Genomic DNA, 26,308 nt, shown 5'->3' on the forward strand with positions numbered 1-26,308 from the left:
GACGTGATAAGATTGTATCAAAGAACGATACTTTCAGTAATGGAATATGGGTGCTTCTGTTTCCGTTCAGCTGCAAACACTCACATTATTAAATTGGAACGAATACAGTATCGTTGTTTACGAATCGCCTTAGGTTCCATGCAATCGACACATACGATGAGTCTTGAAGTACTAGCGGGAGTTCTTCCCTTAAATGATCGATTCTGGGATCTCTCCTCTCGTTTACTTATACGATGTGAGGTTATGAATCCACTGGTAATTGAAAATTTTGAAAGACTTGTCGATCTTCAATCCCAAACCAGATTCATGACAGTGTATTTCAATCACATGTCACAAGAAATAACGCCTTCTAGTTATGTTATGACATGTGTTAATATACTAGATACTCCAGATTCCACCTTATTTTTCGACACGTCCATGCAAGAGGAAATTCGTGGAATCCCGGATCACCTGCGCTCTCTGGAGATCCCTAAAATATTCATAAGTAAATACCAACACATTGACTGCCATAAAATGTTCTACACTGATGGGTCACGAATCAATGAGGCCACTGGATTCGGTATTTTCAACAATAACTCCTCGATCTCTTTCAAGCTTGCAGAACCTGCCTCTGTTTACACAGCCGAACTAGCAGTTCACTATAGTCTGGAAATTATTGATACTTTACTTCCGAGCCATTATTTCATCCTCACAGATAGCCTCAGCACAATTAAAGCACTACGCTCATTAAAGCTTGATAATCACGCTCCGTTCTTTTTGAAGAAGATACGAGAATACTTAACTAAATTAACAAATAAATCTTATCAAATTACCTTAGTGTGGATTCCCGCTCATTGCTCCATACCGGGTAATGAGAGAGCGGATAATTTAGCCAAAATAGGGGCACTGGACGGTGACTTCTATGAAAGACCTATTGCCTTCAATGAATTTTATAGCGCTTCTCGTCAGAGGACGCTTACTAGTTGGCAAACATCATGGGACAATGGAGATCTGGGACGGTGGTTGCACTCAATTATCCCTAAAGTATCAACGAAGGCATGGTTCAAAGGGTTGGATGTAAGTCGAAACTTCATTCGTGTAATGTCTAGACTCATGTCCAACCATTATACGTTGAATGCGCATCTCCGCCGTATTGGGATCGCAGAAGATAATCAATGTGCTTGCGGAGAGGGTTACGAAGATATTGAACATGTTGTTTGGTCTTGCACTGAATATCGTGAAGCCACATCCCAATTAATAGACTCCTAACGAGCCAGAATAAAACCACCCTATGTTCCTGTTCATGATATCCTCGCTTTACGAGATCTTACATACATGGGCCATATTTATCATTTCCTGAAAACAATAAATATTCAAATATAATTATCCCCACAATGTTTCTAGTTTTTTCCCTTGCTACCCACAAACAATTTAGATTTCTTCGCAATTAATTAAGATATAAATAAAGAAAAAAAATAAACAAAAATTACAGAAAAACTATCAATAGGTTTACAATGAAATTCAAGAAAATAGAGTATAAATAAAAATATTCAAAATGATGATTATCCTCAGTGTTAGCATTAAAAAGTGAATTTTTATTATAACGTGATAGTCTTAAGAACTTTTGTAACATGATATGTAAAAAAAACCCCGGCGTAAAAAAGCTTTTGCAAATGCCGTGTCAAATAAACGTTTTACGAAAAAAAATCAATGAGCTTGAAGTAGAACTAAAGTAAAACGCCAAACTACTGCTGACTGGAAGACCTCAATAAACAACTGAAAACATTTCGCAGAATTGAGACGTAGTGGAAAACTGGAAAGTCAGGAAACTAGTAGGTACAAGTGTTCACCAGAAGATATGAAGATTTCCAGTGAGTTTTTTCCAACTTCTATGTATTATTAGTAAGTTATGGGATAGACTGTTGTACAACTGGCAACCATATTAATGGATCCGAACGGTCCAAAACGGATTCCCAGTTGTTGTGTTTCACGGGTTTTTAGACCAAATTTCAGAACAGTGGCGTTCATCCGCAGATATTATATACATTGAATAAGTTGAATTCTATTGTACTCACGTATCGTATCAAAGGGAGTATACTAGTTGAAATGGGCTTCTTTCAGGATTTTAGCAAGGAAAAAACAGTCATTGCTAATATTAAAATAAGGTATGTATATGGTAAAAAGCTGAAATACCTTACAAAATAATGCCTTAAACCCGAATAAATAAAATTATATCATGCACTAAATACGCGTCAATTCCTTGCACACGTTTTCGTGGCAATCAATCGAAAGTTTGCTTATAATGCAGGTATAATTTTAGTACACGTATGATAACTGAACGGGGCTTACCGATGGAAAAATAGCCTCGGAATGTACCGCTAGGTCTCTGTCATTCTGAAATGGGTCATTGGAAAATCGGTAGAGCTAACACCTACTACACCCCGAGACTAAGTTGTTCGTATGAGGTGATTCGGCCATATACAGAAAACTTTTTCTCGTAATACCACTGCCGGCCAGTGGGATTTAGAAGGTTAACACACGCATACTGAGTACAATTCAATTGGTGTTTTAATGGCAGTCACAATGAGTAGATAAGCGTTGGATAATTTCGTTTGAGTTCTCCGTATTTTACAAGTAAATTAGTGAGGTTTACAATCAGTTTTTGCAGTTTATGCATTTATTGATCTGACTACATTTTTGCCATACACATTACTGTGTAGCAACAAATGTACCCGACGGTAGTCTTTTCACGACTAATGGAACTACAAGCATATTTATTCGCAGAAAATTAAGACTTATAATTTCAAGAAAATCCATCAAAAGCAGATGTTATGTCCAGTGACACCTTCAATGGCCACTTGCGTTTCCAACAATTTAAATACTTATCCTGAACCGACCACTTTCCCCTATATATTGTATATTGTGAATAAATCTTTACTTCTCGACCTAGGAAAGTTGAAACACTTTGTTTCAACTCTCCTCGATAATAAACTTCTAGTCATATGGCAATGTTTTAATCACGTAAACATTCCTGAACTAATCATAATAACCAAGGTTCTTTTTTCCTGAATTAACAACAGTAATCAACATTCTCAGTTTATCAGCTAGTCAAAAACGCAGCTCAAAAAAATGGTTTTTGTTCATTTTGAATTTTTTACAGCATATTCAAAATTTATTTCTCCAGCGACGTACGTAGTATTTTATTTTTTTATTGGTTAATTTGTTATCAAAAATTTTGAGTCTATTTTGATGGCATTTTCAGTGTTTGTTTTTACTAAAATGAGCGCTAAATGGCACTTCAAATATTGAAAAAATCCTACGTACGTTACTTGCTATTGTTATAAGAAATCGAAAAGAAATTAGTTTTAGCTCTAGGTTAAAAATTACGGGAGAAAGATTTCCGGCCATGGACCTTTCCAAAAAGAGGCGTCTCCGGGAAAAGGCTGCACAGTCGCCATCTTGTGACAAAATTACTAGAAAAAAAATTTTTTTACTTCCCAGCTAGCACTATAAATCCCATTTGACAAGATCTCGATTGACCGCTTTATTGCGTCTAGAAGAATTCCTGAAATATGTCCATTTTTTCGTGTTCTACAGTGGTGTAACCCCTTAAACCAACCGGTCCCTGGATGGTCTACTTCCGTACCAAAAATAAACCGTTCAGTATCGTCGATATATCGCGTGATCGAACTAGTCAGCACTTGAGCATGTACGAAGAAGTATTTTGTCTACGAACCCGCCAGGGAAGTAGAGATTGATGGTGTAGTCTGCGAGAGGGACCTTAATTGCGATCTACAGGTTTGACTCCTTCCAGAACCCTTCACTTTAGTCAGTGAAGATTATGATATGGAAGCAATTACGTTCAGCCTTTCGCCAGACCTGTTTTTACAAACTTTGTTTTTTTAACGGAACTGGTCTACCGCCGTCGTTGCAAACAATGGGGCCATAGACATTATTAGACAGAACCGAGAAAACACTATGTAGGAGCATTTTGGGGATCAAAACGTGCTATTATTTCAGTCGGATTAGCCTTTGTTCGGTACCAGGTATTGAAATTGTCGGATTTCAAGTCCAAATAAAAGGCAAAAACTTATCGATATTGCTTCCATATACATCGCACCTCAGCTGGTTCTAGAAGACTTCAACTCCCACGATATAGTACGCATCCACTATATCCGAAACAATCGAATCAAAACAAGAAATTCCTCCAGTAGAAGTGTAAAATATTTCGACAGGCTAGATTCTCTACACTGCGATTAAAGGTCAGACGAAACGAATACCTGGCGCGGAGGGGTTTCTGAATGTCGGATCGCCCGAGTTTTTCAGAATAGATGCGACCTTAGAAACGCAAATGAAAAACTTGAAGAAACTGAAAAACGCGGTTATTGGCACCAGTTCATCGGCGTATTAACGAGAAAACCAGAATTGGTCTTTTGGTTAGGCCCTACGTTGTGTACTCGATTCAACCTTTGATCGGAATACACGGAAAGCTAACAAGCTTGTCAAAATCCGTTTACGAACGGCGGAGGTATTAAACATTTTGTATTTTTATTCCTCGCTTACGAATTTTCATTAACAAAAAATGAGATCGTTACATACAGAGTATTTTTTACGGGTGTTTTAGGGGCAAAACTAAACCGATTTCGAATATCCGGGTATGAAAACACATCTGCGTGATTCAAGGAATTTGATTCCGAAAACATTTTGTGAATTTACTTAAAAATTAATTAACTATTTCTCAAAAATTAATACGCAAGCTTGCTTCAAAGACAAAACAATGTGTAAACTCACTTCAAAATTTATCCAGAGTTGATCTATTTATCCGTAGGATTGCGTTGAGTCGTGGGATAGACGTTTGATGGTATATGAATGAACAGATCAGCAAGTAATCCACCTAGTAGTGAGAAAATAGATTTCTAACATAATTCAAATTCATATTATACTCGTAGCATCACCGAGAGCAACTCTGTTTTTGAATAACAAAATTCTAGTGAAAGTTTATCTTCTTTTGCAAGATTTATGTTATACTAATTATGGCGTAAAATAATCGGTTGCATTACGTATAATAAAAATGAATATTTGTGTTTCTGGCAAAATTTACAAAATATTTGTATTAACTATAACTAATTTATGTTCAAACCCTGCTTTCCTCTGAAGATTAGGGCTATTACTTCGAAACGTTGCACTAAGGAGAGTCATATGACCAAAAACCGAAAACTATAGCAACTGCAATTTAATTCAATTCTATACCGAGCATTTGTATGTACTATAATTACGGAAATCCGTGGGTATTTCAAATTGGGTAATATGGTTGTTTGAAGACAAAAATGTTGTAAAGAGACATCCCACGTGCACTTTTTTAAACATTTCGTATCTCTACTGAATTTTGCTCAAATATGTAATTGTTTTGAGTTAATATTATTGAAAATACAGATTCATTGTATTGGACTGCACTTTTATGAAAAATAACGGATTAAATTCCAAAAATATCCACAAATTAGATCCGGAAAAAATGCCCTAAACTATCAAACTATACTTGCATCCCAGTAAAAAGATGCTTTTAGTTTATAGCAATGGTTTCAATTGCCCAAATTGGCATTGAACAATTCAATAGACAATTCGTTTGAGTGCTCCGTGTTCTACACGTAAATTAGCGAGGATTACAATCACAGCATTGGACAGATAGTTGATCTCACTGAATGAATGTCATACATATTACTGTGTAGCTACAACTGATACTGAGTTGTACTGAAAACCCCAATATACATTTTTCATGATTAATGTGACTAAAAGCATATTTATTTGCGAAAAAATACGACTTGTAATTTCAAGAATGTTCGTGTTTCAAAAGCAATCCAGCGACACTTTCAATGGCCACTGGCTTTTCATAGAATTTAAATACTTATTCTGGTAGTTTGAACCATTCCATTGTCATGGTATTGTTTTGTGTAGGACTCATAAACCTTCTGGAGATATGCAGAACGAGAATTCCGAACGAAACAATTCTCAAGTGACAAGGATGGGTGGAAAGATACTGCATTGTAATCGACTGAATGTACGGCTTTTACGCCATCGGCAATAATATAATTGCCAACATAACCTAGACACTTGACACTCTTTTCTATATACTCCAATGCAAATGAATACTATTTACAGGTTACCTTATCTCAGTTTACTATTTGCAATAACGCGTTAAAATACTGGTTCTAAAAATTATATTCTGTACAAAAATCATTTTCCAGATATCTATGACCAAAAAGATATCTTTTAATTCCAAGACAAATTCCTGATTTCTAGATTTTCTGATGACTAATTAAGGCTCATCAATAAAGTAGAAAAACCAGATAATCTTACAACGCCGCCAAGAAAAGAAGAACGAAAACGTGCTCTTGGCAATGGGAATTCCACAAACACTTTAGAATATTCTGAAACATAGGTTTTGGAATTCGTGAAATTCGTTTTATTTAAATAACTTTTTTAAATTTTCTTCTACATACTCATTTTGTCCAGATCATTCATTTCATGGATTATATTCGTTTTGCTTATTTGTTCATTTCAAATATTTGACTTATTTTGAATATATGATCATTTCATCTTAATGATTTTTTTCATTTAGCATTCTTTTGATTCATTTTGTTTATTTGGCCTCATTTTATCTATTGTATTCATTTCATTCTTTGTGTGCATTCCGATCAGTTTATTATATCATGCATCTTATTCGTGTCATTCATTCAATTTATTTTATTCACTTTTTTCGTGTTATGCAATTTTATATCATTTTTCGTGCGATCTCGAAAAATGATATATATTCATTCATTCATTCATTTCAATAATCTTACTAATTTTGTTCAGGCATTCATTTTATTCATTTCATCTAGAATATTAATTAGACACAATTTAATTTATTCTATTAATTCTATTACTTTTTAATATAGCTGATTTTTTCATTTCAATCATTTTCTTGTTTAAAATCAAACAAAATGAAAAAAAATATGATAAAATAAGAAAGAAAACATTTTTATTCATTTTATCACTTTCTTCATTTTGTTTATTTTATTCATTCTATTAATTTTATTGATTTTATTAACCTTCTGCATACCCTGTTATTTATGAACAACCACGTTTTCAAACAGCTTTAACTTTGGGGTTAGACAAGATTTCCTCACAAAAAAGTCAAACTATTATTTGAGCGCTAATAGTTACAAGAAATATCCATAGAACTGAAGTTATTGCAATTGTTCTGGTTGAGGCAGTGTTGCCAGAGACATTTTCAGTTATCGGTGAAAAATTATATTTTGATATGTCTTCATTGTCTTCAAATATTGTTGAAAGCTGATAAATTTTATCAATGTACACTGCTTTTGGCTATCTTTTCTGCCCAATCGAACTGTTGAAAACTTTGCAGGAGATGTATATTAAGGATCGGTATGTAAAAATTGAGCTGCTTCTTACACTGTTAGACAAGCATCCATCTTGATCAAAACAGGTTTTTCGTGTTTCTTTACTCTAACACTTTTAAGAAAAACGGTTTTGGAATCATATATGTGCTAGAAAAATATTAGGTATGAAAGGGTTAACTTCATCTATATTATTCATATTATTTATCTTATTAAGTCAATATTTCTTTGGGTTTATTCATATTATTTATTTCATTTATTTTAATAATTTTATTAAATTGTTAATTTTTCCCAGTTCATATATTTTATTCAGGTTCTTCATTTTATTAATTCGGTTTAGTCAGTTCTTTTTATTATTGGGTGACAGTTTGTTAGCTCGAAACAATTTTAATTTGAGCTAATTCGATTTATTTTATTAATTTGATTTATATTAATCATTTTGTCCATTTTATGAATATTTCTTATTTTTTATTTTTTTGGTTCATAAAAATTTAAATTTTTTGTTTGTTTTATTATTTTTCTTCAATTTATTCAATTTATTCGAAGTGGTATTCGTGCAGGACTGGAAACTGTACTTATCTCACATCTAGTTGCATGCCAACTTTGCGTGTATTCGGCAATCTAATGAATAATATAACAGTGATATGTGTAAAAAATGTCTCATCTCACTGATAGGTGGATTAAATCGGTTTTTCTTCTACTTGTCGAAAGTGTTATTTTCGTTATTAGTAATATTGAATTTTCGTCTCAACTTCAACCCCTTCCAGCTTCGTTTCCCATTCGAAAAAATGTCACTTGTTTATATTTCGGCACATTCCTTCAAAATTGAGCCCAATATGTTTGGAAATCTGACGGTTATGATTAGTTTCAGAACGCCGAAACCAGTTTCTATTGGAGTCTTCTCCTGTAGGTATTTTATATGATAGCGATATGATTTGACAACTATGGGGTCCCGACTACGAGATCAATTACAAGATCCTATTCCCACTATTTTCCAACAGTCTCCGTGATGCTTAAAACAATCAATACATTGAAAATGGTTCAGACAATTATTATTGTAAAATAAAATTAAATGAGGTAGCATCAATAATGTTTTTAAATCCTTTTAATTTTGGTTTGGAAGAGGCTTTATCGTCTCGTTCTGATCGATACTGGTTTCCCGGTTTCTGAAACAAACTATCCATCCTGAAGGGTCCAGCAAAGGATTTTTGACTGGTATTGATCTTCGAACTAATACGGCGGTTCATTTATTTCGTTTACTAATATTTCAGTAAGCTGTATATTTTGGCAAGCAGCAATTTCAATAGCATTGTTGACCGTTCATAGTTATAACTTTAACTTTAATTCACTCCTTGTATGGTCTAAATTGGCAGCTTCATCCGAGTAAGGTGGTCTCATGTGTAGTGAATTTCGCAACTATCCTATTTTAGGAATTTGTCTATAGTTTTCCATAAAATTATTAATACTATCTAAAACGGATATTCATACATCGGTTACTTAACTAAAATCCATCGACAAATTGCAAAGCTGCAACCGTGGAAATTATTCCCTGATTCGTTTCAAAAATAATTTCCTAAATTTTAGGATAATACCAGACAAAATACAGATGCAACCAGACGCAACATTTTAGTCGCTCTCCCTGATTACCTACCTCTTCCATTTGGTTGTATCATGTATACGAGATCTGGTGAGATTACGAAAAAAAATTAATTTGATTTTTAAATTTCAAAATAAAACATTTAAACACATGCTGACGAAATGATTTCGAAAAGATATACCCAACTTATGTCACTATTACTTATGTTGCTATTAACATTTCTTGGTTAAGGTGGAGAGGAATTTTTCTTTACACAATAAAGAGCCGCATGAGCGGGAAAATGCTGTACGGCCGCCGTCTTGCGATAAAATTATGATCTGTGCTTTACAATTAGTATTGTAAAACCCATTTTAAATCTCAATTCATCTCCTTATTGCGTCAAGAAAAATTCCCAAAATATACCCTCTTTTCCGTGCAGCACTAAATTTATTACCATTCGTAGCACGCTTATCATTCCCCGTTATTTCAATCCAGACTTCGTGGCAATCCAAATCGATATAAGAATGTGATTCCAAAAAAAAAACCCACATTTATAACACGAATTCAATCTTGATACGCGTTCGTTTATCAACATCTCCAAAAAAAGGCGTGCGATGGACGTCCCCAGTGCGTCACAGGTAGCTATCAAGCATAAGAGATTGCCACTCTTCAGGTTAAGGCTTTCTTATCACTCGATAAGCTTAATTATATATACTACCCGTGCAAAATCCCCCGACTTTAGTCTCCAAGATTCAATAGAATGAAAATCATCGCAGTGCTAGTGCTCGCTTTAGCTGCCCTGGTGGCCTCGGATGATATCAACTGGCGGAAACTTCGGCCAGCGTGGCGTATGCCACGCTACTGGCAACGTCTCCCGAAAGAGGTCATGAAACAGATGCTCAGCGAACTGAAAGATTTACCGAAGAACAGGCCAGAAGGCCGAATTGTCGGTGGATATCATGCCACTCCAGGCCAGTTCCCGTATCAAGTTGTAATGATCTCACAGTTCCCTCAGGGTGGCGCTTTGTGCGGAGGATCGGTGCTTTCTCAAAACTTCGTTTTGACCGCAGCTCACTGCGTCGATCAAGCCAGCGGTGGAACCGTCATTTTGGGTGCTCACGATCGAACCAATGCCGCCGAAGTAGGCCAAGTTCGAATTCCGTTCGTACAATCCGGAATTTATTTGCACCAAAATTGGGATCCATCACTGATTCGCTACGATATCGCCACAGTACGACTCCAAAGCCCGGTCACCTACAGCGACCGTATCCAGCCTGTTAATCTTCCAAGGTGGAGCGATGTGGCAAATGACTTTGCGGGAGTCACCGGTACCGTATCCGGGTTCGGTCGTTTCTCCGATGCCGTCGATGCTGCGTCCGATACTCTGCGCTATGTCACCAATCCCATTCAAACGAACACGGCGTGTAACATCCGCTTCCTGGGTTTGATCCAACCGGAAAATATTTGTCTGTCGGGAGAGAATGGACGCGGTGCTTGCAGTATAAGTATGCCGCGGAATGTCATCTTTGTGATATTGCATCGCAGCAGGCGATGAGATGATGACGGTTCAATAATATTTTTTGTTTTTATTTTGCAGGGTGATTCCGGTGGACCAATGACCATTTCCCGCGATGGAAAAACAGTCCAGGTGGGTGTTGTATCGTTCGGATTGGCACTAGGATGTGAACGGAACTGGCCATCTGCGTTTACGCGTACAACTTCATTCTTGCAATGGATCCAGGCACACTCGGATGTGATTATTGAAGCTTAGTTTTGTAGTAAAAAGTAATAAATATTTCTTCGTAAATGGATTCTTTGATCTTCAAAATAAAATAAAACTTTTCATTCACGAACCCTTCCTCGGCTTCTACAAAAATAATTGCCTGTCTTAACATGTAGACATTTACAGAATACTTTCTCTTATTAGTTTTAAACTTTACGACAATAGCATTATCTGAAAGTGTAAGCCCAATTTACCTCTTCCAATATTTTGTCGAAATTTTGTTCTACCAGACGATTTTAGAATGTGATTTATAAAGCACGACCGGCGGAAGGTTAAGTTCGATTCCAAATTTCTGAACCACACGTAAATCTAAGCAGGCCGAAGGAATAAACCATACCCTATGACTGGAAGCGACTTTCGAGCTACCCAGTTCGGTGATCAGCTGTTGCTTTACCACGTGGAAAAGCACGTTTGTTTACATCCGAATGCAGGCCAAAACGCATGCGCTACCGTAGCTCGGAAAATTTCGGATTTATTTGCAATTTTCTCTCCAGTTCAGTCTGCTATTAGCCATCGACTGTCTTGGTGTTCATTGGAATAAAACCAGACTAAGCTGGACAATCTTGCAATAACTTTTTGTGATATAGTTCTATTTTTGCTTCCACTATAGTAAAATAATGATTTGCCAGTAGTTTTCTTCGATTGAGGTGAGTGTAGTGACGATTAAAACAATTTGCTAAGCTAATCGATGTGAAGTGAAAAACCTTGCAAATTGAAGCTGGAAAAAACATTACGAGCCATTTTGTTTTTCTGCGAAGATTGATATCATGGATGAAAAAATCACTTTTCATGTATATCTGGTGAATTTCCAAAGCAAAAAGTGAAGAAATTGTCGGAATAGTAAATTGTTCATGCAAAATAAGAAGTTACAGCATGAAAAACGGTTGACAAACCCTATGTGTTGGGTTAGAAAAATTTCGATGAAAATCCCGTAGGGAAGTGAGTTTTCCAATCTACAACATGATGCGAATTAAAAAAAACGCTTCTCAGCTCATTTCCTTGTCACCTTTTGCTCTAATGTAATGGCGTGTAACTTACCCTGCGAATTCGATAGTGAATTTCGGAAAAACAAGCAAAGATGAAATATCGCCCATCACAAATGGAAAATTCATCCATTTTCAACATCTGTTTTTTGTACTCCATTTTTGTTGTTTACCATTGCCGTTTACTGAGTACTAGACCAGGTAACGCAGGCTTCGGACGCGGTGAGTAGATATATGTACATATATAGTATATTTCAGAGCGAATCAGATCTGAACATTGAGCGGAGCGTAAGTAGGCTCTGGAGCATAGTCGGATAGCGTGCTGCTAGTGTCTGGAAGAAACAATAACAAACACGCATCACATTTACAGTCAACAAGTGACTAGGGTGAATGCTCTATATTGTTTCATATAGGTACAGGCAATGGGTTAAAGATAGATGAGATCCCATTCAATAAAACCTGTAATATTTTTAACCAGAAATAAGTATAACTAGAATTGAATATAAAATTTTAGACATAATATGCGAATTTCACTGCTTTGAACTTTGAATTGTCCAAAGTTTGGCAGTGAAGCTGCTGTCAATCATATATTTCTAAGTCTGCTAGATAGTGGTTTATGTATACGGCAGGTCCTACGTCAACCTCGTGGTTCTCCAGAATTTATCCAATTCTTGCTATTTTTCACATAACTCTTTTCAAATAATTTTAAATAAATTTCCACTAAAAATGTACACTAATCCATAAGTGGCTACAGCCTGCTTACTAAAGAGGGGCACGCCTTTCTGACAAAATATTTCTTATAGACGATTTAGAAAATAAATACATTTTAAAGCGAAGAATTTTGGAAACTCCTTTCTTAACACAGTTCATATTTAGGGATTTTTTTTCTCATAAATCGTTTATTTGACACGGCATTTGCAGAAGCTTTATTACGCCGGGGTTTCTATTTTGGCTAAATTATCCGCTCTCTCAACACCCGTTATGAAACAGTGACCGGGAATCCACACTAAGGTAAATGGATAAGATTTGTTTGTTAACTTAGTTTAGTATTCTAGTATCTTCTTCAAAACGAACGGAGCGTGATTATCAAGCTTTAATGAGCGTAGTGCTTTAATTGTGCTGAGGCTATCTGAGAGGATGAACTAATGGCTTGGGAGTAAAGTATCAATGATTTCCCGACTATAGTGAACTGCTGCTAGTTCGGCTGTGTAAACAGAGGCAGGTTCTGCAAGTTTGAGAGAGATCGAGGCGCTATTGTTGAAAATACCGAAGCCAGTGGCCTTATTAGTCCGTTACCCATCACTGAACCACATTTTATGGCAGTCAATGTGTTGGTATTTACTTATGAATAATTTTGTGATTCCACGAGTTTTCCCTTGCATGGACGTGTCGAAAAATTAAGTTAAATCGGCAGTGTCTAGTATATTGGCACATGTCGGAACATAACTAGAAGGTGACATGTGATTGAAGCTCGACAAGTCTTTCAAAATTTTTTGGATTCATAATCTGACATCGAATAAGTAAACGAGAGGAGAGATCCCAAAACCGATATTTTAAAGGAAGAACTCCCGCTAGTACTTCAAGACTCATCGCATGTGTCGATACCCGAGAAATTAGGAAATCTCTGCAAGTTTTTAAAAGCTTTTTATTGATTGTAACACTTTCGCTAGACCTATTTATTTCATAGTTTTAAACCAACATGATGCCGGGTTATTCCTCATGCAGGAGGAGAAAACAAAAATAACTGTGAGCAGGTTCTCGAAAACCTTCAGCGTTGACTCGGGAACTCGTAATACTTTTGGATTATCCTGAAAGTACAGTGGCTCGAATGATTAAAAAGTACTTGGAAACTCGTTCTCGTTCGGAAAATCGAACCTGATCCCAATACCTTGCATTATGATTTGGTTAAAAAACCTGTGCGATGAGATACTGACTCGATGGATATGTCTTCATTGACGATGAAATGGGAATGTCAAGCAAATCCTGAGACATAAACTCTACAAGGCTCCTGCTCACGGCAAGATTCCTAGAAGATTCAAATTTATTTTCGTGTGAAAGTTCACAAAAAATATGATTTGGCGAGCGATATGTTCCTTTAAAAAAAACGTGACGGGTTAGACTATGAATTTAGAAGTATTTAAAAGGGAGTACTTCAATAAACGGATTTTACGCTTCATTAATTTTCATGAAGATCCGGTTACGTGTTGGCCAAATTTAGTCAGCTGCAATAACAGCAAGGACGTGCTACCAGGCCAGAGCGCAGATAATTTTCAAGGGCAGGGTTTTGATTTTTTTACGTTTCTTATAAAAGAAATGTACAGAAATTATCAAGCTCTGAAGATTATTTCCGAGGCGTGGAGGGCCGAGTCTTACGTACCAAACAACTCAGCTCAACAAATTGTGTCAATATCTCCATTGCTACTTTTATATTTCTTCTTGATGCGACTCGTTCCTATTTATATACTAACTGGTGCTGAGAATTCCTTGGTGGTGGTATTTCTCTCGATATCGATGCCCGTTTTCGTGAAATTAACTGTCAACCACTCCGGCGGAGATATCATTGGCAGTGAAATTTCTCCTGATAACGATATCTCGACTATAACTATGAGTTAATTATTTCAGTTATTCCCGTGTAATAAGCTCTAATTATCTATGTTTCAACCTTAGACACTTTATTGATTGAAAGAAGGGTAAATAATATACGCATTTGAAAGTGTTGTATGTCTAAATGATCTGGTCTTTAATGCGTAGCATCTTGATAATGATAACACGTTGCAAAATAAAAAAAATAATGTATTTTTGAAGTGATCTGGTAAAGGTAGTAGGCCCGGTCAAATACAACACTAAATAATTTAGATTTTAGTCACTTGTAAAGTACAAAATCACTGTATAATTGTCTAGACATTTCACACTTAATGAGTGAAATAAGTGGTAGTTTCACATTTTATTGATTAAAATGAATATTATAGCTAAATAAAAGGAATCACTCAATCCTCAAAATCTGTAGTCCAGTTTGCTATAACTCTGATAGATACTGCATGTAACAAACAACTCAAAACGTTTCGATTCCTTCTGTATCAAGCTACACCGTGGCAGTTGATGTTAAGTATTGGCGTACTCATTCGTCTGTTCGTGACGATCAAGGACCATGTGTACAAGGAGTAAGAGCGGCAACAAAGATGTCGCAGTCAAGAGAGGTGGGATCAATTTCATTTGAGATTAAAAAAAAATCTACCGAGATATTCTTAACGATGTGACGAATGACGAGAAAGCGACAAGCTTGACCAATAACTTATTTCGTGACCCACGAAATTATAAGTTTTTATCATAATTAACGTATAAATCTCCACTCGTGAGTTTTTTTAGTGCTCAGAACAAGCTACGAACGTCAGTTCATTGCGAACCAGCATTGTAAGCAAACGGGATATCATAAAATACCCTATTACTAAGAATCATCTAGTATGACCAAAATCAGCATGGTGTTTATCACTTGGAAAATGTTTATCACCAAAACAGCTTTTGGCTGAATAGGGATGGGGCACGTGGAACCGCCAGTGCTAATTCATCATCGTTCTATTCGCTATTCAATTCTAACCCATACACTGCTAGCAATAAAAAGCATCCTGGAAAATTTTTTTGGTGTTTTTCTTGCCAACAGTAATATTTGCAGAACATTTTAAAATGATCAGTTTCACTATACGAACAATCAAATTATTCCTTTAATGAATCATTTTGAGTCTTGAAGAAGGAAGAAATGAGGACAACCGTACCGACCGTTTCAATTTAGAGAGGATAGGTAAATTTTTGGGAAGGTTAACGGTAATCCTTTGATTATATCTTCTTGAGACGGGAAAGATATATTTTCATCTTGTCATGGCTTATTTGCAAGTGTAGGTGCCTTTACTCTATCTCTCTCTGAAATTAAATATAAAATATAAGATATCCAACACAATTTAAGACACCACAGTTTATGGTCATAAACAGAGATGCCAGATTTACAGACATGTCTGTATTTTACAGACTTTTGATGGTTTCCTACAGACGTAATCAGAAATCTACAGACTTTTAAAAGAGTAACAATGTTTAACAAAATTGCACTAGAATAATTTGATCCGAATACGAGTGATTCCTTCACAATAGTTCACTAATTTCAAGCTACTTTTAAAGTAATGACCTTGTGTAAATAGGATTTACACAACCATCTACAGACTTTTACAGACATTTTAATTATTCTTCTACAGACATTCCACAAAAATATGTGGCATCGCTGGTCATAAACGATACAGGATCGTGAACACGGAAATTCCGATACTACATCAAAGTAAACCATACAATTTCATCACAAAGCATTTTCATCAATCGATATAAGTATATAATATTCACTGAAATGAAAACAAATTCATCAAATTTCAACGAATATTTTAAAAAAGGTCAATTCGGGAGAAATGCTGCATGTGCGGGTGAGACGCCGAACCGTGGTCCAAACTATATTTTTTTAGCTCTTGTTGATGTTTTCGGTTATACGTCTTCTGTTAAGTTTCATGAAGTATGATTAGGCATATAAACCAATTTATATTAGTTTCAAGCTCAAAATCTTTTCAAACCAAAGTTGACTACAAATACTGATTTACATTAAATGAGGTTTTTACGTATGTAACCCGTCAGGGCAACAATTTGGCACTGGGTGAAAATATATCAGTTTTCGTGTAGACCTTCCGTAGAGTCTATTTGTTTACGTAAAATTTTGCTCAGCGCTTTTCGGTACCGTTCACATTTAGTTGTAAATTTTTTCCATTTTCGCGTTTGTGAACGATTTTGTTTGTGCAGATAGGTTAGATAATTTTGGTTTTATATTTGTGAATAAGTAACATAGCTCTTCTTTTGCTGGAAAATGTGTGCGATTATGCTGGTATGTGTTTGTTTTGGTGGAATGCAGAAGGCGGCCATCGTAAACTTTTAGAAAGTGTCGAACCACGACGATCAACAGACGTCCGTGAATAAGTTTTTCTCGGGACAGTTTTCCGCCACTAGGAAATTATTTCAGGTGCTAGTTACTGACGAAATGACTTCGAAACACAAAATAGCAATAGTTTTTTGACGGTTTCTCCGGACAATACGAATCCCACACACCACCACAACATGGTTAAAATCGATATTAGGTTGTCAGAAGATTCTGACATCAATGACATCGGAAAAATATCGACCACATATCAAATCGTGGTCGGTTTTGAAGCGCATTTTGCCATTGTAGATCTTAATAGTATTTCGTGTTGTACTGCTGCTACAGATACTCCAAAATGTCGCCCTGTTTCATACATTGAAATAATATACTCAATGGCAACGTTTCTCTTCTGCCCATCTGTCGACTGAGAGAGCACACTTCTATTCCATCAGATAGTCTCCGACATCAACAACTTAAAATATACCACCAGAATGTTAGAAGACTGCATACAAAAATTGATGGCCGTTCGTCGCTGTATCCACAAGAGAGCATTATGTTATTACTGAGACGTGGCTGCACAATAAAATCAGATAGTTTCAACTGTTCGGATCAACGCAGCGATCGTGACGCTACTTGTACTGGAAAAATAGGGTGGTGGTGTACTCATCGCTGTGTTCAATCGGTTATAGTTCGAACGAAAAACCGGTATTGTCTGCAATATCTAACAACTTTGCGTAAACATAAGTATACATGACATTAAAATATATGTCTTCCCTTCCGATTCAGCTGACGACATAAGCGGTATTGAGAAGCAAATCGATTCCGCACTTCACTTCGTGAGTTCCCTTCATCCCCAGGCAACACATTTTTTATTTGAATACCACAATCATCGCCGGCGCCGACGGTAAAACATGATGATGAGTTATGTTCTATCAATAACCATGCGGTAGACTTGGGTGCAACGACCAACTCCTACGTAGCAGAAGGCAAAGAGTTCTTCACATTTCCTTCCGATCATGTTCATATGAGCCTGCCTAGTCCTAGTTTTCTGTTCTAAGTTCTAACTGATTCGCTCTAGAATACCTATCCGTTTTTCAATTTCATTGCTTTCGTTTCTCTTAGTCTCAAATTTGTCGAAAATAGCCAACAAAATCGATACAGTAGAACCTTACGGCAATTAAAACACAGTAACAAAATTTCTCATTTAGCTCAGTTCACTTTACATTGCATTAAAACGTGCACAGGTAGGCTCCGTATATACTGATCCAAAATCGACTTTTGATTATGTTGATCATTCTCTGCTGTTGGCATAAGTTGAGCGGCTATGAGCCTCGCTTAATTTTACCGAAAGGCTTGAATCGCACTTCAGAAAACCTTCTCTCTCTGTGACTTTAGGAAATAATGCATTGTATATCTTAATCAACTCTTCATGATTTCCACAAGGGAGCAATCTTGAAACTTTTCTGTTTATCCTGTTTTTCAATGACGTTAGCTTTGTTATCCCAGCCGGATGTCAACTTGTTTACGCTGACGATCTCAAACTGGTTCTCGTTATAGGATCTACAATCGACCGTATTGAGCTGCTGCGACCTTCTGCAACTTATGAACTCGGAATTTCTTGACTATCAGTGTCTCTAAATGCTCTTTGATTACCTTCAGCCAAGAGAGAAATCCAATCTTATGAAACTACATAACCAAAGAGGAACCACTCGAATGAGTGTTAGTTGTCAAAGATCTCGGTATTCAACTGGATTCTCAACTGTCCTTCAGAAATTACTATTCCTATATTATAGTACAGCCAAACAGTACCCTTCCAAATTTAGATCTTTCAAATAAAAAATGTAGATCCACTCGTTGAGTTGAGCTCTTTCCAGACTACGAATGCAATCATATCTAAGGTGATTTTGCAGTGAAATTCGTGTCACCAATGAGCTGTATAAATTGTATCTCCTCCTTCCAAGAGTTTTCAAAAATAATTTGAAGAAAAAACATGTAGTTCGGCGACTCTGAACAAATTTGTATCTCGATGAGAAAATGTCGAGTATATTTTCAACCAACATAAACAACAGGTATCGTGACTGCCCGAAATATTGTTACTTTAATTCTTGCCGTGGTGATCAGCCGAGATTAGTGCGTCGCTTCGCCGTGGCTATTGACCTGCGATCTTTTCGCATAAAACCGATCATTCGAGATGTGGACCATTTGCTGAAAGCGAAATTGGAGCTCAGGCTAACGGAAGTCGTATTCACTGAGATTATCATGGTCGAGACGAAACCATTCATTTTGTGTAAAAACATAAAACATGTGGTCGTGTGTATCAACGCTATAATTAACATCTGGCACCACTTCTTTATACAATGGATATTAAAAAATACATGTCATATTTAGGAGAAAAAGATTTAATTACGATAGACACATTTAGGTACTTCTTGGTATTTCAAAAGGTGTTTTTGTTGCGAGAATGTAGGTGGACCGATCTTCCTATAATACAAAACATAATGCTATAGTATCATTACATAGAAAATTCTTTGCACACATCAGAACAAACTGATACACTCCATTTCTGTGCAAAAAATTGCACCTTACGAACCACCCTACTCAGAAACCACTAAAAATGCTCATTTACATAAATAAATTCCAATTAATTGTCTCCAATAACATTACGTAAACCACACCAAGCACCTCCAAATCAACAGCCAATACCATCAGTGAGAATGTTCACACTCGTGATCCTCAAGGGCAAGAAGCAAGAAAGAATATGTGGTCGTGAACATGGCAGCAACCACGATGATGACACGGAAGTGCACAATAGCAAGATAGCAATGAGCATAAAGCTCCATTGCATATATGAAATTCTGTGTGTTACAGAAATTACCAAATAATCAATTAAACTTTTCATATCTTTCTAACACATTTTCCCATTTATTTTTTCAGAACTTTTCAGCTAATCAAACTAATTTTAACAATACCAAATGCTTCAAAGCTAAAGAATAGATAAAAACAAAATGCTCCATTCTACCACGGAATCTCAAAGCAATGCCGACTCCGGCCAGAAGTGTGATATCAGCAAGGATAAAAACAAACGCGGCGTCGCCGACAAAAACTGCAACCTGCGGGAAGCACGGAGTTCCCTGGCAATGCAAAACGTTGCCACTGCAAACAAACGACTATCGTCGACGGGACAAGGTGATGCCTATAGCGAGCGAAATAGCCAATTTAGCGAACAACCCAGCTCGCGGGCTAGTAAACGTGCCAAGGCCAGCGGTTCAACGACGTCTAGCGGAACGATTGACTCATCCGGGAGTACCTGCAGCGATGGTGATACGTCGTCCTCCTATGGGGACAGCAATTTACCGTACCCCGGCTTCGTAGAGTATTCTCTCAAGTATCTACGGCAGGATTCGAAACCGCGAATCTGGTGCTTGCAGCTTATAACGAATCCATATCCTTTTCAAAATAAATTTTATATGTTTCGTCAAAGTTTTGTTATTTAACTTTAAAATGAAATTTTCCTTAATTTTCAAAACTATTTGAATACGTGGTTTGAGCGAATCTCAATGCTCGTGATACTACTGAACTGTGTTACATTGGGAATGTATCAACCTTGTGTAGATGATGCTTGCGTTACCAATCGGTGCAAAATATTACAGGTATTTTTTTGTAATTAAACACAATAAACATACTAATTTTGATTTTTTTGAAATCAGATTTTCGACGACATCATCTTCGGATTCTTTTCATTGGAAATGACAATCAAAATAGTTGCTATGGGAGCGTACGGTAAAGGGACCTACTTGGCAGATTCCTGGAACCGACTGGATTTTTTCATCGTTCTGGCAGGTGCTTTAGAGTATTGTCTACAAGTCGAAAATTTTAACTTGACGGCAATCAGAACGATACGTGTGCTACGGCCTCTCAGAGCAATCAATCGAATTCCAAGTAAGTTTTTAAATTTTATACTCTTAAGTAGGATTTGTTGCTGATTTTAGATTTTTTTCAGGCATGCGAATACTGGTCATGCTTCTACTGGACACGTTACCGATGCTAGGGAATGTGTTGCTGCTGTGCTTTTTCGTGTTTTTCATATTTGGTATTGTTGGTGTTCAACTGTGGGAAGGAATACTCCGGCAACGATGCGTGAGATCTCTACCGGAAAACGTATCTACTCCAGAGTAAGTGTTATGCACCACAACTAGCATTTTGTTGCCGTTGTTGGTTTTCGATTTTTTTCCGATTAGAGTTTTAATTGACCTCTTGCAAATCACCCTGCATAGTTAGAAATTATTTAACCCTGTATAACTCGTCTGTTGTCTTTGCAAATTTTAAGCGAGAACCAGAAAATTAATTTGCTATTGATTTTTAGAGATGGGAGTTACTGGTACCGTGTTGAATCGAATTTTCTATTAGGCGAACCCAAAAGCACTCTAGAGTAGTAGTAGACAATTTTGAACATAAACGATAAATGTAAATACAATGAATAAAGTTAGAACATGATATGGCAATAATACATGATATGCCTTAGTTACCCTTAATTCAAATGTGTAAGAATATTTTGGTTATTTACAGCTTTTTGATAACTGAATGAAATAACCATAACAGGTACTACTGCCTTTATCTGATCATGTACCCTAGATACCATTTGACTTAACTCGATGGGAATTCAAAATATTTGTGTAGGTAGTTTGAGGATATGAATATGTGCAATAATGCAGGGAAGAAGATTAAGAGACGTGTGTGTCAAATCGTCTAAATTTGTTATTGGACTTCCAACATATTTCCACCTACTGTTCAAATGATAAACGATTCCACAATTTATCGAAAGATCATTTTCAAGTAAATCCTCCATTTGTAGTAAATTCTTAAAAAAATCAGCAGCCAGAATAAATAGTTTCCAACATGATAAGTTAAAAAATATAAACAGAGCTATCAATGCAAAAATTTCGATAATAACGACCAGCATTGCAAAGTAGCATCTTGAGCATGTAATGCACATAACCTAGCTGCTTAGATCCTGTAAATATTTCTAACATTTGTTAGCTTTTAACTACACTAAATAAACTGTAAATAGCTAATACACATCACCTTTCTTTATAGCTATTTTACTCAACGCAATCTTTACTATAGAATTGTGAGCCATACACAAAGGAGATCTGAGTAACGATTTATTTTATTGCTTCATAGTATTAAAACCCCTTCTATGTGATATTTGTCTCCACTATATGGATAACAATTTTGTCAAATTAAAACATAAATGTCCGAAGATGGCTTCCTAACATAATAACAATTCTTTGGGCTCGATCGACTCTATATTATGCTTAACAATTTGTCAGAAGCTAGTTGTTCTAGTTATGGAGATATGATTATGACTAAGCTGACCAACTCTGACGAAAAAATGCATACTTTATGCGAGCCGTGTGTCCGAGCATAGTGAACGATTACGCTTCATTACTCAATGATTTGCGGATTTTTCCATCAAAACTGGTCAACTTAATTATGACAAAGGAATGCACCGTCAATGTCAGTTCTTCGTCTCTAGCAGCAGTGTTATTCAATAGCAGGATTGACATCCATATTATCGATGGACTGAAACTCTTCAATGGATAGTCTAACATTAAAGGATTAGTATGAATAATTCCAACAAAAGCTATAGATCAGAAGAATTTAGGTTAATCTTCAAGGGGTAAAGTGCGCGTTTTTTAATTACTCTGTCTACAAGCGATTTGCTTTGTTGGCAAGAACCAATATAATAACACGAATGCCCTGAAAACAGGGAACCGCTCGTGTTTGAGTGCAACGAAAGCTCGAATCGAGTTTCCCAATTGTCGCCATACCATTTGACCACAAATGCGTTGAACAAAGATGGCTGGCATTGCTCTAACCAACGGCTTCAAATGGATAGGATTATAATAGAAACCTGCCAAAATAAGCTCATTACCCTATCTTTCCGGGAATGGATCTATTCGGGTTTTGCGAACCACAAACACTAACAATGCTGGATTTAGTCTAGCGAAGATATCACAGCACGTAATAATTATGGATTTAATGTGAAAATTATTATAATGTGATAAAGGTCAATTCCAGTTGAAACATGTTATGGAGTGCTAGTATGCAACAAACTAAGAATCATGTTTTCATCAAGCTTAGCTTGAGTAGACTTCTAAAAAGTCACGGCGAAAGTTTATAAACTTAAATCGGTTTGAGCCGAATTTGGATGACAGTATCTCTTCGGAGGTGCTGCTCTGTTTTCTCAATATCCTCTCGAGGGTGTTGATATATCCGCTCGTCAAGAAGTGTCTTTATTCCATTGGGAGTGATAAATACTTCCGCATTGTCTATGTTCTCTGTGTTGTTATTTTCATTATTCCTAACCTTACCACTTCCCCAATACTATTTATCAGGGAAATAATGAAAAGACAAATCATGGCAAGACACAAATCTCCGATCAACATGGAAAACGTGCCATTTAATGGCGTTTTTGCTTGAACCCGAAACTGAGTCAGGTTCTAACCCCAACCGCTGTCAGTTCATACATTTTGACAGCAGTTGGGGATAGAAACTGACTCAGTTTCGCTTCAAGCGAAAACGACATAAGCCTACCCGAATAGAAATGTACAGTAACAAAACCATGATTTTCACTGTGACAGTACAGTAATTTTACAATAATTTACAGTAAGTTTTAGTGTTATGCTACAATACAAAAACAATCAACTTTAACGTTTTTACAGTAAATTTCAATGTAAAATAGACTTTTACAGTGAAAAAGGGGGGTGGTTATGTATCTTAACATTGAAAAAATCAATTTTTCTCCATACATTTTTTTCTTGAAAACAGTGAAATTTAATGTGAATGCACTGTATCAGTTTTTTGCTGAACAGTGAAATTTATTGTTACATGAAATATTATTGTAAATCTACTGTGAGAACTTGGCATCGAACAATGTTGAAACAGTAATAACTATAATATTTATTGTTTTCTGATTGTTTATAAAGTAAATGCTATTGTAAAATTCTATCCGGGTATCGCTACTGATTCCTGATAGCTTGAGTAGACACTTCTTGATTGACCGAATGAGTGAAAATACACAATGAACCACATCAGGAGGAGCAACACACTCTCACAGTGCATATTTCACTGACTCATTTTAATATATTGGTGTACAATACCGACGCCGGTCACGATTAAGACTGTTTTACTGGGGAATAGAAGAAATGTTAGGTCGGCACTCGTTTTTTGATAAAGACCGAGACTACCTCTGTATCTCCATGAGAATCTGGGGATAACAAACGTGATAGTGGGATGCACGATTATAATATAAACAATAAAACATTAGCTCAACGAGCCTGCGCTAAGAAATCAAAATGTGTAGTGTTTGCATATTCTCTGTTTCCATCTCTTTTATTCTGCTTTTGTAGCATATTCTTCATATGTCCAATACATATAATTTACAACAGAGACAGATCGAAAAACATGCTATCGATCTCTAAATAAAGTTCTTCCTGTGCACACACAAATCCAACAACAATTCCAATCCAGTTTCTCGAACAGTGAAAAAAATCAAGATCTCTGCGATGTAAAATAGCAAGATTAAAGCATGCCATGCAATTAGTTATGGAATTTGCGCTTCGACTTCGTCTCATCAGAATCCGACACTAACTTAGTTACAGGACTAAAAGCGGTTTCGTTTTCACCTGGTGCTATACCGGTGTAGCGCAAAAGGAAAGACAGACTGATTACCCCCAAGTTTGAATGAGTGTTGCACCGACTACACCGGTTTAGCGTACTGTCAAAAACGAAATCGACATAAGCTAGCGCAGGAATATTATATTTTTCTGTAATATTCTACGAACAAAGGTTCAAAAAGGACATATAATCAAAATATTCTCACCCGTCCATTCAACAATAAGCAACCGAAACGGACGAAATCCGGGCCGTGGAGACATCCCCGGTCTTTAAATGGCGATCACTCACTGGAAAATTTTCCTCACTTCCACCACGAAAATACATCACTCGCGAATATCGAACACTAGCTTATCCGAAAAACTCACATACCGTAAACCGGGGTGACTTTGATCACTCGAAACTTTTTTCGTAGATCGCTTATTAAACCAGAATAGTCTACCGAATCATTTCAATTTGAAATGATTTGTACTCTAAACTTACAAAATATTGATTTGTTTTACTTTTTGAGTATATTGTTCGGTTTTTGGGTACAAAACTACAAAAAAAACGAAATTTGACTTTACCTTATTTTTACGAAGCTTCATAAAGTGTCTATTTTTTATAAAACAAATAAATCTCAGATTTGAGTAAGAGTAATAAATTACAAGCGAGTTTTTATTTTCCTTTAGATTGGGATATGCTAAAATTAGTTGTAAGAGTTTGTTTATTTTAAATACATTTTTTGTGAAACTAGTTAGCAATTATTTCAAATCATTTTAACCTAAAATTCGTAACATTTTTTTATTGTTCAATATTCCAACGTGTTAAAATAGATGAAACTTTTTGTACATTGATAATACCCTGAAACAAAACAATTTTAGCAGTTTTAAAGGTTTTCAGAATCTTTTATTCTAGTTGGACACAAATTATACGAATTTTGGTTACTCGAATTTTACAGTACATTGAAATACTTTGTCTAATACCAATTAACATCTATTTAACAATGAGTATCTTTCCAGAATTAGTTTAAACAAACATTTCAATGAAAACATTGACATCAATAACTTATTGTGGGTGAACATGCAGGTTATCAAAGTCACCCCGGAACACGAAAACGGACTTCAACTTGAAATCATTTTTGAAAAAATAGCTATTATCGGACAATTTTAGGTACAACCATCCAATCTTGTTCTTCATACATTAGTACATGGTTTAAAAATATTAAACTTGAAAAAAATGTGTTGCGTCTAAAAATATGTAATGATTACTTCGAAAAGTGATCAATGTCACCCCGGTTTACGGTACGCCTTCATTTCGAAAGAAACTTGACGACAGTGAAAATAAACACACCCGGCACTGCAGGTTGCTGCGATCGAACTCTCCAAGGCCGTTTTCGCGTGAGGCGAAACTGAGTCAGGTTCTAACCCCAACTGTTGGCAAAATGTATGAACTGACGGAGGTTTGGGTGCAACCCTGACTCAGTTTTAGCACCAATTCCATAAAAGAACTTGAAAACCTATTGAAATCCACCTGGGGATGCAATTGTACCTTTCTCGTTTATTAACATTAGTATTCCGTGGTTTTCTACATTCAATATAAATTTGGAAATGGCTGTTATTACATGGCCTACTAAAGCATAACAGTCCCATATGCCTTTTTGTTAAAAACGAGTTATCCGTTGGGTTGCATTCTGAATCACCTTAGATTCAAAACGCTAGAATAAGATTAGCAGGTTCGTTTAGAAAATATCAAGAAAAATATCATCACCTTTTGATGATTTCAAAACGGTTGTATCGTTCTGTAGCAGAAATAGGTTTCCCCTCATAATCGACGGTGATGCAAATGCCCACTACATAATCTACAGATATCAATTGGAGAGGCATCGAATTGAATTTTTGTTAGAAAATCTTTTTACTAATAAATTCTCCATCATGCAATCACATTCAAAATGTTTCTTTTGTCTTTGAGTTTTAGTTAACAAAATATAAA

The 26,308-nt window shown here is 36.1% G+C and overlaps 2 protein-coding genes across 7 annotated transcripts in view; both read left to right on the forward strand.

Annotated features, from left to right (window-relative positions):
• The first annotated feature begins 9,684 nt into the window (after positions 1-9,684).
• LOC131693490 (brachyurin-like) lies at positions 9,685-10,759 on the forward strand. 2 transcript variants are annotated; one of them, XM_058981349.1, is made up of 2 exons: positions 9,685-10,471; positions 10,550-10,759. In XM_058981349.1, exons 1-2 carry the CDS (start codon positions 9,713-9,715, stop codon positions 10,721-10,723), a joined length of 933 nt encoding a protein of 310 aa, XP_058837332.1. In that variant the 5' UTR covers positions 9,685-9,712; the 3' UTR covers positions 10,724-10,759. The 2 variants fall into 2 exon arrangements, with proteins under 2 accessions (XP_058837332.1, XP_058837331.1); XM_058981348.1 differs by having other exon boundaries at positions 9,685-10,457.
• Positions 10,760-11,242: 483 nt separating this feature from the next.
• The window catches only part of LOC131693474 (voltage-dependent T-type calcium channel subunit alpha-1G), an 83,825-nt gene continuing 68,759 nt past the window's right edge, over positions 11,243-26,308 (forward strand). For all 5 annotated transcript variants that reach the window (XM_058981326.1, XM_058981323.1, XM_058981324.1 and 2 more), the window contains exons 1-5: positions 11,243-11,382; positions 19,595-20,101; positions 20,198-20,310; positions 20,368-20,599; positions 20,661-20,832. In XM_058981326.1, the coding sequence (XP_058837309.1) occupies positions 19,666-20,101; positions 20,198-20,310; positions 20,368-20,599; positions 20,661-20,832 (953 nt within the window). In that variant the 5' untranslated portion in view covers positions 11,243-11,382; positions 19,595-19,665. The remainder of the gene's footprint in view (positions 11,383-19,594; positions 20,102-20,197; positions 20,311-20,367; positions 20,600-20,660; positions 20,833-26,308) is intronic.

Source organism: Topomyia yanbarensis, chromosome 3 (genome assembly GCF_030247195.1).
Source record: "Topomyia yanbarensis strain Yona2022 chromosome 3, ASM3024719v1, whole genome shotgun sequence".
In the NCBI taxonomy this organism is placed as follows: domain Eukaryota; kingdom Metazoa; phylum Arthropoda; class Insecta; order Diptera; family Culicidae; genus Topomyia; species Topomyia yanbarensis.

Excerpts from the sequence above, each read along its gene's own strand:
- LOC131693490 (XM_058981349.1), top strand. The coding sequence starts at position 9,713 with ATGAAAATCATCGCAGTGCTAGTGCTCGCTTTAGCTGCCCTGGTGGCC. Across the intron at positions 10,472-10,549 it reads GTATAAGTATGCCGCGGAAT|GGTGATTCCGGTGGACCAAT; the intron begins GTCATCTTTGTG and ends TTTATTTTGCAG.